General features: G+C 40.7%; 1 protein-coding gene across 2 annotated transcripts in view; it reads left to right on the forward strand.

The window, feature by feature from the left end:
- The window catches only part of LCP2 (lymphocyte cytosolic protein 2), a 93,099-nt gene that overhangs the window by 49,882 nt on the left and 19,143 nt on the right, over nt 1–24,074 (forward strand). For both annotated transcript variants that reach the window (XM_066591094.1, XM_066591095.1), the window contains 8 exons: nt 2,584–2,654; nt 6,059–6,099; nt 7,301–7,469; nt 10,520–10,605; nt 11,700–11,760; nt 16,325–16,399; nt 18,948–18,973; nt 22,958–22,983. In XM_066591094.1, the coding sequence (XP_066447191.1) occupies nt 2,584–2,654; nt 6,059–6,099; nt 7,301–7,469; nt 10,520–10,605; nt 11,700–11,760; nt 16,325–16,399; nt 18,948–18,973; nt 22,958–22,983 (555 nt within the window). The remainder of the gene's footprint in view (nt 1–2,583; nt 2,655–6,058; nt 6,100–7,300; nt 7,470–10,519; nt 10,606–11,699; nt 11,761–16,324; nt 16,400–18,947; nt 18,974–22,957; nt 22,984–24,074) is intronic.

Here is a 24,074-nt window from a genome sequence, read left to right on the forward strand (position 1 = left end):
CATTAAAATACTGAAAACAACTGAGAGCAGTGCAGGGAGAAGAGCCGGCTGGACGCGTCTGAGGCTCGGCAGCTGAAGAAAGGTGAGTATTCTTTTTTTTTTTTTATTCCCCATTTTTTCTTGTTTTTCAGGGAAGGGCTTATGTTTAAAGCCCTTCCCTGAAAAACAATTACTGGGTGCCGGCAGCTGGATCCCCTACCGCAGCTGTCATCTGTGACAGCTGTGGTAGGGAATTCTTTATTCCCTGCAGGGATGAAGAATTCCTTTGCTGCATCTGTCACAGATGTGGCAGGTGCGGCAGGGAATTATTTTTCCTCACGGGGATAAAGGAAACATCTGCATGCGGCAGATGTGTTCTTCATCCCCGCAGGGACACTAAAATTATTGACAGGGTGCCAGCAGCAGGATCCTCTACCGCAGCTGTTATGTGTGACAGCTGTGGTAGGGAATTGAAAAAATCCTCTGTTGCATCTGTCACAGATGTGGCAGGTGCAGCGGCAGGGAATTCTTTTTGCTAGCGGGGATGAAGGAAACATCTGCCGCATGCGGCAGATGTGTTCTTCATCCCCATGGGGGGCACAGCAGCAGCAGAGAGATAAGTTTATTTATTTATTTATTTTTACACTAAAATTATTGTTTTTCAGGGAAGGGCTTATATGTAAAGCCCTTCCCTGAAAAACAATTCAGGGGTGCCGGCAGACCATTGTTTTCAATGGAGCCGCCGGCAACAGACGCGGCTCCATTGAAAACAATTCTGAGCATGGGTCACCTTGAAAAATGCTCGAGTCTCCCATTGACTTCAGTGGGGTTCGTTACTCGAAATGAACTCTCAAGCATTACAAAAAGCTCGGCTCGAGTAACGAGCACCCAAGCATTTTGGCGCTCGCTTATCTCTAGTCCTTAAGATTAGCAAATGATCACATTTTCAAGAACCTAGTTCCAATCTGTGGCATGTAGGAGGAGCTTCAATTATATAAAAGACAGATCGAAAGCAAGTTTTTTTAGCTACATGAAACCCCAGAAATCAGCTAAAGTCTTGTGGTATGATTGTTCAATGCCTCCTGTTCATCAATGTGCCATTTGTTGCAAACTGAGAGGGACAGAATCCTTGAACTGAAAAACCTTGGTTTATCACTCTGGCAGATCACTGCACACATAGGCCGAGATGTCAGCACTGTTCAACGATGCATGTCTCTGCACAGATGGATCATCAGATTAGAAGAATGGTGCACAGTGATCCATTCTGCATTGCAAGGGAAAGTGGACGTCACATCCCAAGCCTAGGACATCGAACAGTTTCAACACAAACCATCAGAAGGCGCTTGCATGACACCCTGCTGCGAGCCAGACGTCCATTGATAGGTGTTCCATTGACATCATGCCACCGCTCTCAAAGGCTAGCATGGTGCAGAACAATATGCAATGGAGGGTGGAATGAAGGTCTTACCTTTTCAGTGATGAGTCAACAAGGGGAGTGGGCGAGAAACAGGCAGAACTGGATGGACATTTCTCTTTTTTCAGCGTAGCATACTATGTTACTATGTACTATGTTACTATGAGTAACACTTTAGCCTCAGATGCAATGATAGCTGGAGATTGGTCTGAAGTGGGTATACCATGTACGCAACACCATAAAGAGGCCTTCACAAGGGAATGTCACACTGGTTGTACTCGACATGTTGGTGCAGGGTGGCATAATTTATGGTAGCTGGAGACCTTTAGTTTTCATACTATTTACACTAACAGCTGAGTTTTAAGTTGATTTGTTTGTGAAACCAGTGGTATGGCCATTTCTCGAAAGTGTCCCAGGAGCTGTTTTTTAACTGTGAGCAGCCTACATGGCCTAAACATGCTATCATGACCTGCAGCATCTCTATACTTGTCTTTCATCGAGCACATCTGGAAAATCATTGGTCAGCAATTAGAAAGGGAACTGCCAGCAGAGTGTCTTGATGATTTACGTGCCCAAGTACATTCACCATGGCAGAAAATTCCTCAGACAACCATTAATATCCTCGTTAATAATATGCCAAGGCATGTACGTGTGTGGACTGCAGCGCCTGGCACTCATACTCGATACTGAATAAATCTAGATATTTTGAATCTTTTGTTTTCATAATTTTCATATCGATATTATGCCTATAGATCCTGCGATTTCCATAATACAATCATTTTTCCTTCTAGGTGCTGCAATTTCAATGTTGAGAAGTGTACAGAGGTGTACACTCTGTTGAGGTGGTGCACAGATAGCAGTCGCTACTGGGCCCAATAGCCTAATGGGGCCTAAAGGCCCCTCTATCATATAAAAGAACAACAGTATTATAAATGGCACATCGATGGTTGGGGGCCATGTTACAGATTTTGCATTGTGGCCCCCTACATTTAGCCTCACACCTAATCATTTTAGGTTTGTGCTTCTTAAGAGACCCAATGATGTTGAGAAAAGTAGCGCTGAACCTTTGCATCCAGCCCATTAGCCTTCAGCAATATCCCTGGGAGTGTATTTACTAAATATACTGTACATATCAGGAGAGCTGTCAGATCCAATTTCAATCACCCACAAAGAAATGCATTATCTTACAGATCAGACCCACAAAAAGGTTACTCAGCAGGAAAATTGCATGTGCCTTATACACCATCAAATCATGATGCAAGTAAGTGAGTTTAACAGCTATAACTGGTTTGGGATATTTCTTTTCCTGCTATTTGAATAACTTTGTCCTTTTTTCATATATGTGTATGATGTTTAAAGGGGTTTTCCAGTGAAATACTATTGATGCCCTATCCTCAGGATAGATCATCAATAGTTGATCTGCTGGGGTTCATTGCCCGGTACACCAACCGATCAGCTGAGCGGGTGTATGCTATCAGTGCTGCAAATACACAGAGGCCGGAGCGGAAGCAGTGGAAGTCTCCGCGCCTACCTCCATATACTGACCACTGCTTGTAACTGCAGGCACAGCTCGTGTTGATTCCAATGAGAGCCCTGCCTGCAATTACAAGCGCTGATCTGTGTATTTGCAGTGCTGACAGCAAGCATCTGCCCAGCTGATCGAGCGGGGTCCCAAGTGTCAGACCCCAGCCGACCAATTATTGATGCCCTATCCTGAGAATAGGGCATCAATAGTATTTCACTGGAAAACCCCTTTAAATAAATTTGTATTCTTTTTTGGGAATTGCCACTTTTGCACTACTTATAGTTTGGACCAAAAAAGTCGAAAGCTTCCTGTTTCATAATTAAGATTTTATTATCTGTTCCTTCCTCAATTCTAGTAGAGTTTAATAAATATACCACATTTATACCCTATGTCATAAAAAATGTATGCTGCTAAAAGACGAGTCACAGAAGAAACATATGAAAATGATAGTGAATATACTTTGTGCGTATGCGATTGCTACTGTAGATATATATCAACAGTAGGATATACTGTACATATAGTATATAGATGTTTTCTGAGCTTCTTAATTTCCTAGTATGAGTTTTATATGGGTTGCCATTCAACATTTTTCACCCAGAGCTGTAAATCCCCTGATTGCCATCAGGGATAGGACTAAATAATAAAATTCCTGCATCTGCTCACTATGGAAAGCATGCCAGATATGAAGTTATATAGCTCCTATTGAACGCATGGGAGCTATATAAAGCAATATTCATTAAGCTCCTCCTAGCAGCAGCTATACTGAAGGTGACCAGAATTTCCAAGAACCACTAATTACTGCCGTGTGAGAAATGGATTTAGAAAAAAAGCTCATTATAATTGAATGTTTTCAACTATATTTTACGACCTGCAGCAAAATGAAGGTGCAGTAGTGGAACTACCACCTTATATCTGGTCAAGTTTAACATTGAGGCCATCTCATAGAGGAAAGGTTGGTACAGTTGGAAAGAGGAACATACAAAAGTTTGTAAAAGGAATACATATGATATCAGCACAAAACATGAGTTGCGGAAGTCTCAATGTAAGATATGCTCACACTTTAGGCTCTATTTACACAGACGGGTGCCATGTAGGTCAGTGAAAAATAGTTTTTTTAACTTGTGACTTCACTGCGATTTTTTTAGATAAAATTGCTCTTTTCATGCATTTTTCACATGCATGAAAAAAAAATCAAATCTGGTTCCAATAGTAAAATGCTTGAAAAATGCATTGCACTTGCATACAAATAGCTTGCGATGCTAATGCATATTTCATGCTACCATAGAAAATAATGGGCAATTCTTGGTGCATAATGGCAGAAAAAGAGGACATGCTGCAATTTTCCAATCTTGGACTACCATTCCGAGAGAAAAATTGCTCATGTGCATTAAGCCATTGAAATCAATAGATTCTTTCCCCATTCAAGTTCTGTCCTTCTCGCAATCTTGCAGAACGCACGTGGGAAAATTGCCGATGTAATTACAGCCGGAGGGCTTAAACACACAGGCACATGCGCAAATATGCTCGCTGCTACAGAATGTATTAGCCCATGAATCAGTGATTTATTTATTTTATTTAGATTATTCAAGCTCTGCGCAATTGCATGTGAGTAAAAGAAAAGTAGAAAGATAGCTCCTGCCCTATTTTTGCTTGCACAGTCGTTTAAGCCCTGAGGGCTTCTTCAGACAAATGTATTTGTGCGCATTTTTGCATGCGTAAAATATATGTGCGCAATATGCAAAGAATAGCGTGCATCTTATGCGTGTGGAAAAAAATAGGACCTGCTCTACCTGTCTACGTATTTACGCAGCAAAGGTCCCCATAAAAGTCTATGGGAGGCATGCAAATGTGCGTGTAAATCCACAATATGCTACACAATTCTGTGAGAAACAGAACACATCAAGACCTCATTAGACAAAGTCGCCTTTTAAATTAGTGTCACGCATGCATATGAATATACCCTGCATGCACAAAAAAGTACAGTTCCATGCACAGACACGTGTGCAAACAAGCCTCATTCGCTGCATAAATACGTTGTGCTGAGGCGAACGTATTTGCGCATACACTCATCTGAGTAAATCACCTATGTAAATCAGTAGAACTCCATGATATATAGTATATGTACATGTATACTATAGGCATATACAGTATTGTGCAAAAATTTTAGGCAGTTGTGGGGAAAAAGTGCTGCAAAGTAAAAGTGCTTTCAGAAATAAAAGTGTTAATAGTTTTTTGATCAATTAAGGAAATGCAAAGTGAATGATTAAATGAGAAATCTAAATCCAATCAATATTTGGTGTGACTGTCCTTTACCTTCAAAACAGCATCAGTTCTTCTAGGTACACTTGCACACAGTTTTTGAAGGAGGTTGTTCCAAACATCTTGGAAAACGAACCACTATTCTTCTGTAAATGTAGACTTGCTCAGATCCTTCTGTCTCTTCATGTAATCCTAGACAGACTGAACGATGAGATCAGGGCTCTGTGGAGGCATATCATCACTTTCAGGACCCCCTGTTCTTTTTTACTTTGAAGATAGTTCTTAATGACATTGGCTGTATATTTGGGGTTGTTGTCCTGCAGCAGAAAAATTTTGAAGTCAATCAGACGCCTTCTATTTTTGAAAAAAAATCTAACTTTGCAGCAGTTTTTCCACACCTGTCTAAAACTTTTAGGCAGGGTTCCATGGGGGTGCAGATTTTCCACCCGCGGCTCATAATCCCGGGATAAGCCAGCAAAGTGAACGAGATTTAGAAGAAATCTCACCCACACGCTGCGGCCAAGCCGTATGAAAACTGACATGCGACGCGGATTCAATTCCGCAGCATGTTAACTCTTTTCTCACTTCTGCAATGGCCTCTCTCCTCTCTATGGGGTGAGAAAGCCGTAGTGAAACCGCTTCAAAACCTGTGGCTAAAGGCAGCGGGCTTTGAAGCTGCGCTTATCCAGTGGAAATCTCACAGTTTTTCAGTACGGCAATTCCGTGAGAATTCCGCTAAAATTCCGTCCCATGTGACCCCAGCCTCACACTGTACTGCAGGGTTTCATATCTGAGGCGTGCATTCAGCAGCACTCCTCAAACATGTGTCTCTTATATATGTTGTATTCTACAAAATCCTTCTCAATTTCTCTATTTTAAAGACCAGTTTGAAAGTTGGGATGAAGCAGACTCCGACTCCTTTGTAAGTATTTATCTTATTTTATATTACACAATTTTATAAAAGAAAGTACGTAGTGAATATGCAGCAGATAAAAGAAATAGAATTATCCAGGATCCTATGTGCTAAAGAGATAACCTGCATAATGTTGCAATTGTTGTTTCACCTCTTACTTACAACAAAAATAAAAAAAGCTCAAAATATAATAACACTATAAGCCAGAGATCAGAAAGCTGTCCATGTACACTTCTGTATAAATATGTTGCAGCTTCATCCCAGTGTCTAATTAGGCTCCCATTTTCATTATAATTGGACATATTTACTAAACCTGTCTAAAATCATGAATACTTTTTCAGAAAAACAGTAAAAAATAATAAAAAATTCCTGCGCTCCTTTCTGGATCCAATTCACCAGGGAATAGAGTTACCAATAACAATATAAAAGTCCTCCTTTATTCCATATTGACAAGTGCAACGCGTTTCATCGCATATATCGACTTTCTCAAGCACAGCATTAAAATGAATTTTTTATTGTTTGTCTGAAAAAGTGTTCAAGTGGGTCACACCTTCAGTGTGACAATACTCCTGGCTGCTCTCCTGATATAGCCCATTGGGATTACGTGGATACGCAGGGAGACGCTTGGCATCATATATATCAAAGCAAACCTGGACTTGGAGGTGTTAGTGGGGCTCAGGACCGGGCTCCACTATACACCGGGTGCGTCCATTTTGATTTATTGCCCATTTGGGCTGCTTTCCATTTCAAGGGGCGCTGTCCTGATTCTTATATAAAATCATGAATAGATCAGACAGTCTAAAAACACACCAACTTTATCACAGTTACTCATGCTGCATGATAAATTTGGTGCATCCTCAGACATTTTTGTCTAATTTTACACCACCTATTATTTGGCTTACTTTGACTGCTCAATTAGGCTGCCAGGATCAAATGGTGTCTGGCTGCCATGGTGGTTGACTGTCCTTGGCAGGAACGTTATCTGCATATGCTGCTTGCCTAGTAACATAGCATGACAACCAAAAGGCGGAGGAGGACGCCGATGGAGCAGGGAGCGGTACAGCCCTGTTGGTGATGGTCAACTAATTTCAAAAGCTTAGTTGAGCGTCTTTAGTACATTGAGAGAGCTACTTACGTTGGTGCCTGGGTTGGTTCCAGCATCCATTTACACATTAGTTCATTTTCTGCTGTCTTTATCTGTTTCATTTAGGATGATGATGACTATGAGGACCCGGATGAGCCAGTTGCAGCAGACTATGAATCCCCAACCGCAGAAGATAATGATAGTGGCAACAGTGATGATTATGAACCCCCTCCTTCTAATAATGATATTCCAATCAGCCTTCCAAAAACAAATTCTTACAACACAGATTACATTGGTAAAACATTTTAATAAGTATGCATATGTTATGTGATAATTTCATTGCATTTTATATGTAAAAGGTGAAGAAAACAGCTAAAGATCAGTTCAACATAAATAAACTTATTTTTTGTAGAATTTTACTGTGGAATATTGTCAGTTTTCCTTTAGGGCTCATTCAGATGAGCATGTTAATGTGTGTACATACGTGTGCAAAAAACTGTGTGTCTATTAGAACCATTGGCTCCCTATGGTGTGTTCACATGTCTGTATTTTACAGGCATGCAAATGAGCATACCTGCAAAACATAGAACAGAGGATTGCGATGTTCTTCCATTGCTTTCAACGGGGCCATGGCTGTTGCCGGCTGCCCAAGTGAAAACAATGGTCTGCCGGCAACCTCTGCAGTGATTTTTGGGGATGGGCTTTAAATATAAGCCCTTCCCTGAAAATCATTCCTATATGGTGTAAAAAAATTTAAAAAATATATATACTCACCTCTCCGCCGCTGCTGGGGCTCAGGTGCATCTAGCCGCTTGGGTCCTGGTACTGTAATAAAGTTCTTTCAGCAGGCAGGGATTTAAAATCCCCACCTGCTGAAAGGACTGCATCTGATTGGCTGAGCACTTAGCCAATCACAGGCAGTGCTCAGCCATTCATTGAATGACAGCTGAGTGCTGATGTGATTAGATGAACACAGGGACAAATTACAGGCAGCGCTCAGTGCTGCCTGTGATTGGTTGAGCGCTCAGCCAATCAGACGTAGCCCTTTCAGTGGTGGGAATTTTAAATCCCCGCCTGCTACAAGAACTTCATTACAGTACGGGGACCCAAGCGGCTAGACATGCCTGAGCCGCAGCAGCGGCGGAGAGGTGAGTATATATATATATATATATATATATATATATATATATATATATACATTTTATTTTATTTTTTTGCACCAGAAAGGAATGATTTTCAGGGAAGGGATAATATTTAAAGCCCTTTCCGGAAAATCACTGCAGGGGTTGCCAGCAGACCATTGCTTTCAATGGGGCTGCCGGCAGCAGCCGTGGCCCCATTGAAATCAATGCTGCACGGACCTGCATTCACGCGTGTTTGTGCACATACGTGGGTGCGCCAGTTTTGTGTGCACTTATGTACACACCAGCACACGCTCGTCTGAATGCACCCTTAAAGGGAATTTCCACTAAAAACACAAGATTGGCCATATATCAGTAAACTAGACATTAGCACAATTGCCAAATCATGGTAATTATATCTTGATTACTGACAGAAATCTTATCATTTTTTGAAGTGCAGCCATATAGGGTGATACTTTTGAATTAGTTTCAGAGAGTCTAAAAGTAAAACTGTCAGAATGTCATTGACTCAACTTGCTGACAAAATTAAGGTTTATCATCAAATGCTAATTTAAAGTGAGAAAGTATAGCTGAGTCATACTGTACTAATGTTTACTAATTTGGAAGCCAATGACATACTTCTGAGTTCTTGAGTGAGTTCTTCATTTTCTGTCATGAATGCCAAGGAACATTAGGATATTTTTACATGCAGAGCATCTTCATAGTATGTGTTACATGTCAAATTTGCATTGGATTCTTAGGGAATTAAGTTTATCTTTGAGAGAGTGCGGAGTTGGTAGAAAGAGTCACCTTGCATGCAGTCGCCTCGCATGGAAGCAGGTTTCTTGGGGTTAGTTGTCTCATTAGAATAGAGACCAGCGAGACAACAAGGACCCTTGAAGTGGACTCGCGGGCTTAAGTATCTTGGCCAAAATACAAACTAATACCTCGTACATTCTATAGTTATTCCATCTGGCTATGTGTGCTGGATGCAGGTGAGTGTTTTGAGCATTTGTCAGTCGTTGGTTTATGTTTGTCCGCAAGTATCGAGTCCAGTTTGCAGTTCTGCAGTTCACAGACTAAGATGACATAACAGAATGTACACGTTTCAGGTGGGAGGATTGCTTGTCGTTTGGGCCCCTCCTCTGTGTGTGTTATGTCTGTCCATGAGTTCAGTTCGCAGTTTCTGTGTTCCGTCTGAGTTCTTGTGTGAACTAGATGTAACAGTCTTCTCCAGAAGGAAAAAGGCACTCATCTGCAGACATCCTGTTTCAGAGTGTTTGCCCCTCGCTAGTGCAGAGCAGGGTACTGCATGACCTATATTAGACTCAGCGACTTGATATTCTCCTCAAGGAGACACTTAATCCTACTAGACCCAGATTAAAGGCCTCTTGCGCAGCCAACTAGTACACTGCTCTGCACAGGGAGGAGGGGGCGTAAGGAGACATACCCCGAAGAGGCTGTCTACAGATGAGTGTCTTTGCCTTTTGGAGAAGACTCTGGTTTGGCTTATATCCTTAGTCATGTTGTCAAGGCCTCTTGAAAGGTCGAACATTGACCTATAGGAAATTTTCCTTCCAATAGGTGGCACTGTGGAGACACTTTTCCATCCCTAATTTACATAGAATTTTGAATAGGCATTTCACAGATTTGTAAATAGGCCTCATGCCCTCAAGCCCATGATATCCCTGATCTTTAAGACTCAGAGTATACTCCCAGTTACCTTTTCTCAAGTTTCTTCAAATTTTCTACATAACAAAAGTTCAGCTTTAATTGGCGGGATGCCTTATAGATGCTTCATATAAAGTAATAACAGAATCGATACACTACCATATCTGCAGCTTCTACCCAGTGTCCACAACTACTGGCTTGGGAGCCGCATATGGCTGATGACCCCTTACTGTTTGACTTACTATGGGAGTGCTAAGTTGTAACCAAGCCAATTGGCCTTCTTGCAAACATATTAGACATAGTGATTTTGTGATTTTATTCTCCAGGTAAACAAATTATGGCTGCTGCAGGGTCTATTTTTTCACAACCAGTAGAATCCAGTAGATTTCAGCTTCCTACGCCCCTTTTAGTATAACATAGGAGAAAAGTGTGTAATGGCAAGGAGAATAATTTGTGATGATAACAAAACTGACTGTTTTTTAATGAAGTGTTATTTTGGTATCATTCGCCTTTGCTTCATCCTGTTTTAACAATGGGTTATCTTATATTTCAGACAGACCAATCCCAAGTAATCCTGTTAGAGATGCTCCAAATCCTCCCATAAGAACTGGGCTTTCTGGCTTCTCAAAAGGCAACACTGTATGTATATTTGGATAATATATAAACATGACATGTTGCTCAAACCTGCCAAATGTATGTTCTTTAAAGGGGTTGTTCAGTTGTAAGGCCTCATGCCCATGGCCAGGTTGGAATTCGCCTGCGAAATATCACAGCGGAATTAGACCCAGCATGCCCCAGAGACCCTATACTCACCTCTCTGGATCCGCCGCAAGTGTCTCGTCCCGCGAGCTGGCGCGCATTCGCAGTGCAGTGCATGACGCACCGGTGCGGGCTGTGACGCGGCTTCCTGCGATACTTCCGCTGTGCTCACAGCGGAAGTACCGCGGGATGGCCGTCTTCCATTGACTGCAATGGAAGCCGTCCATGCGGGAACTGCACAAAATTTGAGCATGCTGCGATTTGCTTTCTAGATCGAAAGGTCAGCAAAACAAATCTGAATGCTTTCATTATTTTGCGTATACCCATGCTTCCCTATGGGCTGCTTGATTTGCTAATTTCCCACTCTGGTGTCCCGCATGGATTCCACAAATCAAACTAGCCCATGGACATTGGGCCTTAGAAATTCACTAGTTTCAGACAACATAACCCCAAGTAGATCTGAGCTGGTCAAAATTGAAATCACAAGATCATCTGAGGAAAAAGTGGCTAGGAGTCTCAGACAGAAAGGAATAACTAACCAAGGTAAAACTAGCTCATTTATATACAGTGGGGCGGGTGGGTATATCTATATAATGAATGAGAAAAAAATCAACAGAATGCCCCTTTAAAAAAGTTCAATGCTGTGTTCACCTTCATGTTCTGAATAAAGGCTGTATAGGCCTGAAATGTGTAGTCTGGTTATCTTTTTGTCAATGATGTGGATTTTAGCTAGTAGCCAATAAATCTTCCATTACCTTTATGTAACACAAAGTTAATGGAAGATTCACTGGCTTGCTAAAAGTTAGATCAATGTTCTTGATTTAGGGAGATAAAATCATTACTCTGCTTTTTCTATACTGCTCAGTTTAGTATAAATGGTTACATTTCTAACATGCACATCAAAAGCATGAATTTGTGAACAGCATGAACAAAAAGACTACATGTGAAAAACTAATACTATTGTTTTTATACAGTTCCCAGGAATCCAGCCTACTTCTAATCAAGATAGCCCTAGACTACCAAAGCCGACAAAATGTATGTGGTGGTGCATTTACATCAAGTATTTTACTTTTCAGTAGCACCAGAAGACATATTCATCCCAAAATCAGATGTATTGGTATTTGACAAAATATGTATTGTAAATGAAAAGAAGACTAGCAGAGTGATAAAAATATTGACTAACAAAGTCTTATACTTAGTACCACCATCTTCAACAAAATGTTAAACAGTTTTTGGGTGATTTTTTAAAAAATATTTGTTCACAATCAATATTTTTTTTAAATCCTAAAACCCAGCGTTTTTAACACTGACCACAGAGACTAATACTAGTATGTCACTTCCTAATCTGTAGAGAAAACTACAGAAGTCATCGCACTAACATCACAGGCAGGATTACACTGGGAGGTAACACCTCTATGTAGATAACACAGGATCCACCATTCACAATAGGTGATCAGCTGTGACTATCTACTCCCCTCCCTGCAAAATGACCTCTGTAGCGGTCACAGATCATGTCTAGAACAGTCACCTAAACAAGTCAATGTGTTCCCTCCTGTTCACTGTGTGAACGGCCCACTCAGTAAAGCATGTGTCTTAATGCTGATAAAGATGGCAGGCTCCATTGTCTTATGTAGACAATAGAATTAAAAAAATCTGTAATCATAAAATAAAAATGTATTAGAAAAATATATTATGTTTCTCTATCTGATTTTAATTAGTAAAACAATATAGGTGATGTATTTCCTTTAAAGTAGCAATTGATCAAGTTAGATTATAAAATACTATAGTGTATCTGGTAGTACAGAGATTCCTTTATTATATGTAAGAGCCATCTCTACTGTGATCAGTGTTGATTGCTATGCTGACAAAAGCCCTTTGCGGCTATTCAGGAAAAATGCCTGTTAGATCATTGGTATTTCTCATGTGTAGTTGTATTTTGACAGCAAAAACAGCAGTCTGTCGTAGCCTGCAGAGTTATTCTTGCCTTCAAATATACCAGAATGCCCAAAGAAACCTGGCTCTTAAAGAAAAGCATAGCAACAATCTTTACAATAGAGTAATCTACATTGTACGGGCAAATAAACCACGTTACTCCTTCACTTTTGGGGTGCTGCTTGTATTTGTTTATATAAATTTCATTGGGAATCATCAGAGTTGGTTTGCATCTGTTTGAAAATAGCTCCAACACAGCTCCATTTATGATGCGAGTGTGAACAGGGTTTAATGCTCATAAAAATAAGAGTCTAAAATAAAAAAATACAATAACCACATTTTATCAAATATATGTCAGAATAGCTTTATTACATAGTCCGCTACTACCGTATAAAAAATGAATAGGGATTAAGCATTTGCTACAATTTATTATGCAAAAGACAAGATAACAAACATGAGACATCATAGATGTAAAAATAAACAAGCTATGTCTGGTGAGATGTGAGCAGGCAAAAATGAAAGAAAAAAATTCTCATTCATCGAGGCCTCAGTTGGCTTCATTCTTAAGTGGTTAAGTACAAAATGTCATAAAAATATAATTATGGTTGTTACATATTTTAATTAAGGTGTCGTTATGTCTTTATATACTAATAAGAATAAAGGATCAGTAGAATAATTGGCTCATGTCACCATCATGACTCAGGAGGGTCGATTTGAACTCACGTTAAAAACAATGGGAGTAAAAATCTGTTTCACTGATTTGCCCTCCAGAAGGTCCTCAATGTAGCCAAAGCCCAACAAATTGCATGGAAATACAGCCACACATCTAGGGAGCACTGTGCTCCTCCCAAAAATGTGTAAAAATAGTGAACAGTGGTGTAGGGGTCAATCATAGCATACAAGTATAGCTGAAAACAAAAGAAGACCCACATAGGGTCTCCAAGATCAAAAATTGCATCAATGAAGACGGTAAGAGTGCTGCTTGTTTTAAAAGCAATGTCATAAATTCTGCTAGGAGAAATTTTGCTAGGTGATGACAACACTCAAGCATAGGCCTTCTCCAAGGAACTGCTGAAGCGCTACAAAACATTCTGCTATGTAAATCATCAATTGTGCTGCTTGTTTTTCTTAAAGTTTCCAAAGAATTGTACAAATTCGACCTGGTAAACAGAACAGCCAAGCACGGGCCTTCTCCAAGGAAAAGTGGTAGAGCTACAGCTGTTTTTTGTGCTTTAGAAAATTTTTGTTTTGAGAGTAGGAGGAGGAAATATGGCGGAAGCAGAAGCAGGAGAGCAGTAGCAGTTCCACCACCAGCAGCAGCAACAGCACAGTGAGGGCAGTGTGCTCCACATGAAAGCATGAGTGCTGTAACTCCATATTCCCATATTGACATATTCTTCATTTGGGGAAAATGTGGAGGAGAAAACATTGTGGAAGCAGCAGAAGAAGAGCAGCAGTAGCACCATCAGCAATAGTACTTTAAGGGTACAGTGTGGCCTTTGATGTAATTATATGCTCAGTCATATGTGAGTAAAAAATGCCAGCGTGATAACTAATCAGTGGAATGAGGGTGCAGAAGTCAAGTTAAATCCTTACCTAGTTCATCTTTATAAATATCAGGCGATCCACATGTGGACAGGCAGATGCATATGTTAGTTATCATGCCCCCAGCTGTGCTGAACACCCTTTCTGATAGCATGCTGGCAGCTGGGCAGGCAAGCACCTCTAAAGCATGTTGTACTCATCCAGCTTAGACACCCGGAAGTCAAAGGGGCCAACGCCATATCTGAGTATATCCACAAGGGAGCTGACATAGTTTGGACTATGGATAAGTGCTGCCTGTGATTGGCAGTCCTACACTGGGCTTTTGCTGTAGGTTGTAACAAGATTAAACAACTATGTCACACCTCTGTTAGATTTCCCTTGTCACCGGTGGTGGTGCTACTGAAGTGGCTTCCTGCTCATCCACTATGAGCCACAGATCTGTGATCTATTGTGGATGCATCCCTGCAGTCATGGCGAAATATTGTGCTCAAGCTACTTAACAGTCTTATGGCCTTATAGTGGGGATCAAGAAGGGTGGCCACCCAATAATGATCTGATGTTTTGATGTGGGCTGTGTGATGGTCCTTCTGCAAATAATGTAGCACTCATTTGCCTTGAAGTGCCTAAGGGTAATGGCCTACATTCCTTGGGGTCAGACCTAAGAGTCTCCTCTGGCTGGTTTCACTCTGCATGTAGAATAGCTGAGGTTAGTGATAGATGGTAGGAACATTGAATATCCTCTGCCCCTGCCTGTGGTCCTTTATTTTCCACTCCTCCTCTTCCTTCTCTATATTTCTCCCAGGGATAGAGAAATATATTGAAGACCACCCACCTTTATTGCCCAAAGCGACCCTGCCTATGGTGTTAAATAATGAAAAACTGGCCGGACAGTTGGGGGATTGGTATCCATTCCTCTTCCTGTGAAAACCCATCATTGTCCTTGAGGCCCTGTAGAACCTGTTCTATCATGTAGACAACATAGATACTGATCAGTGTGTCTTTAAGACTGACCATTTTGGTTGCTTCCTCAAAGCAGGCTAAAATGGTACACATGTCTTTGATCTGCAGCCACTGCAGGGACGTCAAGTGATTGACCTCAATACAGCGTCTGCTAATGGCATACACCTTCTTGTACTCTGTGATTACTTTTAGGCTCTGGCTTAGCCTCTGCAACATATGTAATGTGGAATTCCACTGTGTGCACCACCAATGTCACAGATGAGATGGTTGGCTGGTAGTCCAAACTGTAGCTGCAGCTCTTGCCAGATAAGAGGTGGCTGGCTGTGAACACAGAGAGTATGAGCATAGTTTTCTGTCTTTTTCCAGCACTGGATGTAAACCTAGGTAGTTATTTAGGAAGCGCTGGCTGCACTACCAGGTGCTTCACATAGGCTAGACAAGTACTTATATGAGATTGCCAAGGTGAAGGGCTGCTAGACCTTGCCTGGCTTCAGATTATGCAAGGTCAGTCACATGTCAGCCTTAGCCTGCAAAGCCATCAACAGCTATTTGGCCTTGTTGCTGCACTCCCCTTTACATATGAGCTTTAGGACAGAAATTTGGCATACACCACATGTGATCCTATATGGAAGTTGGATTTTGTCACATACAGATATCTGTGCCAAAGTCGAAAGGTGGTATGAAGAGGTGGAGGAAGAAAAGTAGTGTGTGTGTATGTGTGTGTGTGTGGGGGGGGGGGGGGGGTGATGAGGAGGGGACAGACAAGAATGAATGTCTAACAACTCATTGGGTTACCATGAAACATGGACTACCACTTTCGGCTTCATGCCCCACCTGCAGGAGATTGACCTAGTGTGCTAATATGGATATGTAACACTCCTAGCCATGTTTATTGGATTATGTGTCCATGGTTAAGGTGCAACACTAGTAGGAATAATACAATAATTAAATCTACTTATTGCCATCCCACACTTCTTGCCAGCATGACATATGTTTTGGGTTCTGACTAACTATGTATTTGGGGAAACTTACGATTGCCCAATTAGAAAAAAAAATGTAGTTTATTTCACTGAATATTAGATAGCTCTCTCCCAAAGACAGAAGATACATTTTCTACTTTTGTCCTAATGTGCACATACATCTGTTTACTTTTCTATTATAGCACCAGCTCCAAGTGTAGACAGAACAACCAAGCCAAGTATTCAAGCAAATGCTGGAAAACTGCCTCCCACTTCAGGTCAGTGAACACAAATGTGCTCTCCTGCTATTAGTAGTGTAACAGCTCATTTCTGATTTGGAATATCATCTTGAGAAGAGTTAAAATTGCCCCAACAGTCTATTCTCACATGGTGATGCTTTAGTAACTACCCTGAAACATACTCTATACCAGAGGTTCCCAACCTTTTATACCATGTGAGGCACATTCAACTTTGAGTGATGGTCAGGAGGCACATTCAACTCCAAGATGGAAAGAATTTTTTTAGGCTAGGGCTTCATGGCATTTTTGAGTGCAACGCTTGTCATGCAGCCAAAGATTGCACCATGGCCCTGCTACATCGCAACCGAATGTAAGTGAATATGATCATCTCATGACTAGCAGGTTGCCATGGCCTAACAATTGCAAGAAATCCAAACCTGATGGCCAAATTCACTTGCATTTAGATGCAATGTAGCAGGGCTGTAGTGCAATCTTTGGCTACACAATTCATGCCAATGTTGAAAGCAGCTATGTAGACCTAACACATATGGAGAAAGGATTATGATTATTATGCCATCTGAAATAGCACTGTTTGATGATTAGGATACGTCTGCAATAATGTCAAATGCCAGTGCATATGGTTACAACTTAGGACTCCCATGGTGAGTCCCACAACAATGAGTCCTGAGCCACTGGTTGGTGACCTCTGCTCTATACTGCATATGGGAGCCAGTGATAAACATTGAGTGGCTATTTTATTAGAGCTCCTGGTCCTTTCAAGATTCGAGCTTCCCTGTATGGAATTTAGACACGTGTCCCCCGGAGTGCAGCCTAAAATCAAGTGTATGTAAAAAGCAGAGCATGAGGACAGTGCCCCCTAGTGGCATTGTGTGTACTAAACAGGACAAAGATACCACAGGTTGAGAACTTAGGCACTAGATCAGTGATCCCTAAACTTCTGTAGATCATGTGTAACTTCCAAATATAATAGCTGAGAGTGTTAGGCCATATGGAACAGCAGATTGAAAATTCTATTTAAGGAGTTTTCCACTATACACATTTATCATCCAGAGGATAGATGATAACTGTATGATTGCTGGGGGGGGGGGGGTGTAACCACTGGGGCCCCAGAGATAGTGAGAACAGCAGTCCCTATAACCTCCTAGTGAATGTAATGGTGGTGTGAATATGGGACTACTGCTCTCCTTACTGTCTATGGAGGTAGCTGGGCTATGCTGTTGGTTATCTCCATCAGTCTTATAGAAATTAATGGAGTGGCGGTCATGCATGGGCACTACTAGTCCATTCACTAGGGTGACTCTGAGACTACCCTTCTCGTGATCCCTGAGAAGCAGCAATTGGACCCCCAGTCATCAAGAAATATAACCCTCGGGATAACCATTGAAAATGACTATCCAGTCAGGAACTCAAAAATGACATATGTCAGTAATTGCAATGGATGATTTTCCATCAGTACTTGTTGGCTGTGCTTGGTTGACTCCTAGCTTAGTTCTATTAGGGCAGAGCTGTGATCTATGACTATAGTCGCTAGTCTGTGACACACCCTCTGTCTCAACATTGGTTCAGGTGGCTGCTCTCTCCCTATGTCCTGTAGTTCTGTCTTCTCTGATTGGCTGCTGAGCATGAACACAAGTATTTACCAGGCTCCACAGGAAGTCAGTGGAAACAAATATTTTATTTTTTTCTCTATTGATTTGAATGGTTTTCAAAAAAATGGAAAGCAAACAAAGTTTCAGTTTGCTTCCATTGCATTAGGTTTCTATTTTGTTTACAGACTGCATTATTTGTTCCTATACGTAAAAACCGGAAACCTAACGGAATGGAATTACATCGAAAGCTTTCTGTTTGCTTTCATTTAAAAAAAAAAAAAAAAAAAACCTCAGTAAGTCAATGAGGAAAAAAAATAAAACTTCTATTTCACTTTTAACTGTGTTTCTCTGCTTTACAAAGGAACACAGATGGTAGCCCTAAAATGCGAATGTGAACTGGCTCAAACCTGTGTTTTGGGCTTTTCATCATCTTCTTCAACTCTTTTGATGTACATTTTCCCTCTCCATGACCAGATATGATATAAGAGCTGTGCTCTATGTTCTGCTTTTCTATTACAGTACTTTTACACTGGCTAATAATCGCCCGAGTGTTCACTCAAAAGAGCGATTACAGCAACTGTCGTCCCATGTACAAATGGGACCCAGCAGAGCAAGTGAGTGAGAATTGCTCACTTGTTCAAGTTGCCTGGCTTTTAGTTCATCTAAAAACCAAGTGACTGTTGGCCCTTTAAAAAGGCAGTCGTTTACTCTGACTGGAGATGGGCGGCCAAAAGAGACCCCCGGCGCACTCCATCTCTATTCAATGAGAGATCATCGCTCCTGTGGATAAGCAGATGAGCGCTAATCGTTAGTACAGCTGTTGGGCACTTAAGTGCCCAATAGATGTCCCATGTAAAAACACCCTTAGCGTTCATGCATTGTTATAATATGGCCACACGTTTGTGGTTTGTGATGGTTGGTTTTGTGAATATTGTTTTTGTCATTAAAAAATATTTTGCTGTCATTTGTTCCTTCAGGGAAAAATCTATACAGCCAAGAAAAGGTAAATATGAAGAAACGCACTCCAAAACAAGCAAAGCAAATATATCAAAGCATATAAATCAGTTGTGTAAAAATAGTGGAAGTGTTTCTTCACCTGAAAACAAATATCACTTTGTACAACTGAAACTAGAAATTGGCTCAGACCTTATAATATCAGGGAACCTATTTTGTTTTTAGTTTCAGTGTGTTTTCTTTTATTCCTACTAGAAAATTGGCAGCTGTTAAAGAAATAGTGACATGCATAGAAGAAAGTGGGCCCCGTAGCAAGGATCAAAATGCTAAGTCTTGTCACCTGGGATAGAGGGGCTCGGGGTTTATTTCATCCCTCCATGCTCTCTCCGTGATCCTGGGGACTGTTTCCCATTCCCTTGTTTGCTACAAAAGCTTGGAGTTCTGCACATTCTCTTCATCCTGTAGGAAAGGGAATGTAGCTAATATATACTTTTTCTGTATTGTAACGAGATATACCTTTAAATGTTATCACAAAGTATCTAGTCCTATCCAATCAGAATACATCAAGAGGACACACTTTCAGCACGTTTGGCCCATACAAATTTTACATCTGTATAGTTTCTTTTTATGCACTTGATGTAGTCCAAAACCCAATTTACTGTTATTCCCCCCAAGGATTGATTATTGGAAGCTGTTAAAGGGATTCTGTCACCAGGTTCATGAAGTTTGACTTTGAGCTGAACTCTGAGTCATGGAGGCGGGCCATGCCATGCTCTACCTGCCCGCAGTATGCAGACTGACAACTCTCGCCCCTCTTGTCTATAGGGAGATAGTCACTGCGGGTGGGGCGAGGCCAACGCAGCTTAGCTCCAAGTCAAACTTCAGGAACATAGTGACAGTTTTCAGATGCAAACATGGCTATGGGGAAAACAATGGTTAGCACTATCCTTCGTTTAGTTGCGATTCAGCTATCCCGAATTTTCCAGATTTTGTCCATGTTTAGTATCGCGGTTCAGTCCAATGCCATCCTACATCTTATCTCTGGCATAGGTTTTCCATCCTGGTCAAATTTTGTGAACCAAGTCTCATGCGCCTTCTATGGCCTCATTGTCGATTTTGATTTGAATTTGGCCATTTTTTGCTGTTGTCATAATTAAAAATGTAAAAAATTAGGACAACTGCGAAAAGGAGCCTTTAAGATTCAGCAGTCAGGAATGGCCAAGAGTTTAACATCAGGGTTGCTGACTGTCTGTAAATTTCGATACAGCCCGTGTTTTTAGGACACTTTCTTTCCAGTTTCCTTTAAAATATTAACATATCTGTGATGCTTTTGTATATATTACACAGAATTATTATAATTTTACAGTTTGCAGCAATACTACTGATGTCTTCATATCACTATTCTAAGTTATAGACAGTTCATTATGGTTTTTCAATATGTCTGTAAAAAGTGTTGGCTATTTGTGATTTTCAGAAAAATTGCCCAAAAACAAATTTCAATCCGGTTGGCAACCCTGGTTATTGCCTTCCTTCTCCTTGGCTTCTTCATTGTTTTCACTGAAGCTTTGGTAACCCGGTATCTGAATTAACTTCTGTAAACAAAACAAATGTAGCCAGACAATCCAATACAAATCACTGTCCATAAGAGGGCACTCCATCCTAAGACATTAACTCCAGTTTCAGAATTGTCAGGAGGTTTCTTTACTTTTTTTCTTTATTTTTACAAAACATTTGAAACGTTTTCCATATTGCTATTTTTTTGAATAATAGAATGTCCCAACCACACTCACATGCAGAAACTGGAGGGGGAAAATAAATTAATTCACACTTCTAACTTCATCTCCTTAAGGGGGTTTTCTGGGACTTCGCTAATGATGACCTATCCCCAGGATAGGTATTTAGTAGTTTATCAGCAGGTTCCGAGTTTCCCTCCAGACAGCTGTCATTGTGGAAAGAGTAGGAAGCAGATAGCTCTGTCCATAGTGTAGTAGCCCAGTTTGGTAATGCAACTCAGTTCCCATTGAATTCAGTAGGAGCTGAGCCTGCAGTACCAACCTAAGTACTGTACTATGGACAGAGCTAGCTGCTTTAGCTATATGCTCAGTGATAGTGGGCCTGATATCAGCTGATCAGTGGGGATCCCGAGTGTTGGACCCTGCCGATCAACTAATGATGACTTGTCCTGTTAAAGTCCCGAACAACCCCTTTAATTGAAACACCTTTTCCCAACTAGCTCTTGAAGAAATCATTAACCCAGAGGTTCACTTACTTTTACTCCCTGCACTACGGATATTAACTCAATGAGTTTAATATAAGGCATGAACAGTACAACGGTTTGTCTAGTAATTCCAAAGGGTTCACTTACTCTTTCTTACAACTGTACATACAACTTACAGCCATAAATGGTGAGGTGTTGCCCATAGTAATCAATCAGATGTCCATTGTCAGTTTTGTAAGGGTCTTTGGAAAATTAAACGTGATCGGTTACTATAGGAAACTTCTTCAGTTTTCCTTTGCATTCATTTTGACTCACTCTCCCATTTGATGCTGTTTGCCTGTATTCAGAAAATCTACTTCTTGTATGGCAAGGTAGGGAACCACAGAAAATTAGAATAAAATATAACTTTTATTAATTAAGATAAAAAAGCAAAAGAAAAACAATATAGTGCGATATAAGGTGATGAGATAAAACTATGCTCGAATAGTAATAAAGAAGAAGTCTCTTTGATTTTATCAATTATTTTCATAGGCCAAGATAATTCCTTGAGGGGAAAAATCTTTATACCCTCTTGCAATATCCGTAAGGTACTGAGTAGTTAGAATTAGTTGTTATTTTCTATTACTCGTTCTCCCCCCTCTATAAAGTAGAGGATATCAGTATATTCCCCTATCGGAGGTTCTTATGTATTCTCACATAGAGAGAAAGGGAATAGTAACATATATCTATGATGTTCTAGTCACAGAGGAGATTATTAACCAGAACCCTGTATTCCCGCCATACACAGGGCTACGTATTTCTCTAGATATATAATAGAGTGCTGGAATCTTATCTCGGACTTGAGCACGGTGAGTATATCACCAAGCTCAGAAGTATATCGAAGTCATACGCAGATTGCTTATATATGTCCACAATCGTCAAGGGGTAGATGTACATCCCAAGTACAAGTGTTGTGTTTAACTTAAGGATAGTGGATAAAGTGAGTCATGCAAGGTATGCCCCACACATTGGGGAATAACCTATTGCAGGATTTTCATCAACTACCACAGTGTGAATCGATATAAAATAATTAGAGAACTTCTAAAAAGTCCAAAGACAGATACATAGTGATCTCGGATGAAGATATAGATCAAAAATATTCGTCTGGACTAATGCTGCAGATCAATAGGCTATGAGTATAAATAGCTTCTCTTAGATAGCTGTAAAGGACACTTAGGTTTCTGTGTCCAACAGTATAAGTCCTAGGTGGTTGATTTGGTGCAAGGCCAAACTATTGATATCAATCACCTAGGTAGTCACTCTTTATGTTAAATTGCTGTTAAGGGACACTAAGATTGTTGGTCCCGGTAGTTATGTGCCTAAATGATAGCTCTGGCATAAAAGCCAGGTATAGATGTCTATCACTTTAGTCAGAAATTCTATCCATCTACGCGTTTCTGCTGTCAGAGAACTTCTGGCAGCGTCATCAGGATGGATTCTATCCTAACAGCACAGTTTTTAAGCCACAAAGAGCAGTGGCTGATAGTTGATCTGAACAGCACAGTGGCTGTTAACAAAATGAGCATAGTTTTATCTCATCACCTTATATCGCACTATATTGTTTTTCTTTTGCTTTTTTATCTTAATTAATAAAAGTTATATTTTATTCTATTTTTCTGTGGTTCCCTACAGTGAAATACACTTGATTAACGGGAATTTAACTGCCTCGGTGATATTGTATGGCAAGGTGGAGCTCGATTCTAATTGAAGAACTCACAATTAAAGGTTCCTTTTAAAACGATGCAATTAATTAACTATAATGTTTATTCTTACTAGGCTATCACACTACCTCCAACTATAAGGTAAATGGTTTTGTTATAATTATGTATATTGGCATTCTAAGATAATAGGAGTTTAAAGAAAACCTGTCATGTCCCAACAGTACCATAAACTAAGCTATAGTGCGATATTGATGAACGTGACACGGAGCGGGTAATGTATTTTTTAAATACTCACCCACTCCATGGTTTCTGTGATGCCAACGTTGAAGATTGCACACAGAACTGAATTTGTTTTTCATAATGCCATGCACATGATTTGACATAGACTTCTATAGTGCTGGGAAAAGAGTTGGGTTTCCAGAGGGCAATACCGCAAGAACAAGAAATATGCCTCACCCGGCTTCTTGTCGCCTCCCTAGTAGTATCATAACTTAGTTCCCCTTAAATATTTGTATAAATTGGCACCTAAGGCTACTTTTAAACAAGCGTATCAGGAGGGGAACCTTTCTGCCAGTGCATGTCTACTGACCTGAACTCACAGCATCATAAGGATCTATGATGCTGTGAGTTCAGGTCAACAGACCTGTGGTAAGACCGCAATGCTCATCCGCAACACTGGCGCAATAATGCTCCTGTTATATACACGTCTAAAAGCGGCCTAAATACAATCACTATTGGTATGTTATAAATACAGTCACTATTTGGTATGTATCACCAACTCTACGGCCGCTTTACTATATAGATACTGCATTGATTGCCCCAATTACACACAAAAAGGAAAATCACAGTCTATGGGCTAATGCCCACGAACTGATTTGTGCCGCGGTAACCACGGCAGAATAATGCAGCTATAAGATTCTATTGAACCTAATAGCTTAATGCCCACATGGGTTATTTTACCACGGATTTACGTTACAAAAACGCAACATGTTCTATTTCCCGCTGATTTACGCTGAGGGAGGTCTCCATCAATGTAGCCTTGATGGAGACTGCTGAAAAGCGCATGATATGCCACGATCAGCCGCGATTTGTTTACAATTGCTGCACTCCTGTGGCGTAAAACCGCGGGCATATCCCGCTCCGTTTGTGGGCATAAGCCCTAAGTCTTAACATGCAGTATATAACACATTGCTGTGAGTTACATAATATCAGCAATTTGTTTCATTGGCCTA

The sequence above is a fragment of the Eleutherodactylus coqui genome, chromosome 2 (assembly GCF_035609145.1).
Source record: "Eleutherodactylus coqui strain aEleCoq1 chromosome 2, aEleCoq1.hap1, whole genome shotgun sequence".
Lineage (NCBI taxonomy): Eukaryota > Metazoa > Chordata > Amphibia > Anura > Eleutherodactylidae > Eleutherodactylus > Eleutherodactylus coqui.